The sequence below is a fragment of the Limulus polyphemus genome, unplaced genomic scaffold (assembly GCF_000517525.1).
Source record: "Limulus polyphemus unplaced genomic scaffold, Limulus_polyphemus-2.1.2 Scaffold660, whole genome shotgun sequence".
In the NCBI taxonomy this organism is placed as follows: Eukaryota; Metazoa; Arthropoda; class Merostomata; order Xiphosura; family Limulidae; genus Limulus; species Limulus polyphemus.
In genome coordinates, this window is record NW_013666270.1 from 355,195 (window position 1) to 356,045 (window position 851).

General features: G+C 26.9%; 1 protein-coding gene across 2 annotated transcripts in view; it reads right to left on the bottom strand.

Annotated features, from left to right (window-relative positions):
* The window catches only part of LOC106459778 (G2/mitotic-specific cyclin-A-like), a 12,061-nt gene that overhangs the window by 3,470 nt on the left and 7,740 nt on the right, over positions 1–851 (bottom strand). For both annotated transcript variants that reach the window (XM_022386327.1, XM_013919436.2), the window contains one exon: positions 256–460. In XM_022386327.1, the coding sequence (XP_022242035.1) occupies positions 256–460 (205 nt within the window). The remainder of the gene's footprint in view (positions 1–255; positions 461–851) is intronic.

Here is an 851-nt window from a genome sequence, read left to right on the forward strand (position 1 = left end):
CCATGTTATTGGCTTAAATATAAATAAAGTGTTGTAGATCAAGACTTAGTAATTTCAAATGTTTTACTCTTATGAAATGTTAAAAATTGTATAAAACACGACTGAAAACAAAACAATAAATATAAAATGTTTGATTTCCTTAGGCTACTAACCAAATCAACAAAATTTTTGTATTTAAGTTATGAAAATTAAATTTCAATTACATTAAAATAAAAGTAATTTTAAATTGATTAAAATAAACTTAAATAATCATACCTTAGCCAAATACTCTACTATTTCAGGGATCTGGCCAACATAACAAAACCTCTCAAGGAAGTAATTAATTGTAGGAACAGCTAAGTCAAAAGATAACACCTTTAGTATTAGGTGTTCCATACGTAAAACTTGCTTCTTGGTGTAAGTGTCATCAGTAATGTATACAAATTCACCAACATCAGGTGGATAAATCTCTTCATATTTTCTACATAAAAAAAATGCAATTTAACATTAATTTTAATCACAATTCTGAAGATTAGTAAAACACAGGAGCTCACTATTTGTCTAGTGCAACTACATTCTTTCCATTCATGTTATATACCTGATGTGCAATTGTATGCAAGTGAAGTTCTGTACATGCACAGTAATGTCTATTATTGTATGAACTTCCTAGCACATGCATTTTTACATAATTTGATGAAGTTAGATAACCATGTTTGCCAAATATAACAATTTACACATAAAACAATGAATGCTTGCAATTTACAAAGAAATAAGATAAAAATATATTGGTAAGTCAAGGAAGTTTTCACCCATGTCGGTTAGCTTTTTGGTTTGCATAAAATGATAAATGATTTTTTTTTTTTTTTTTTTTT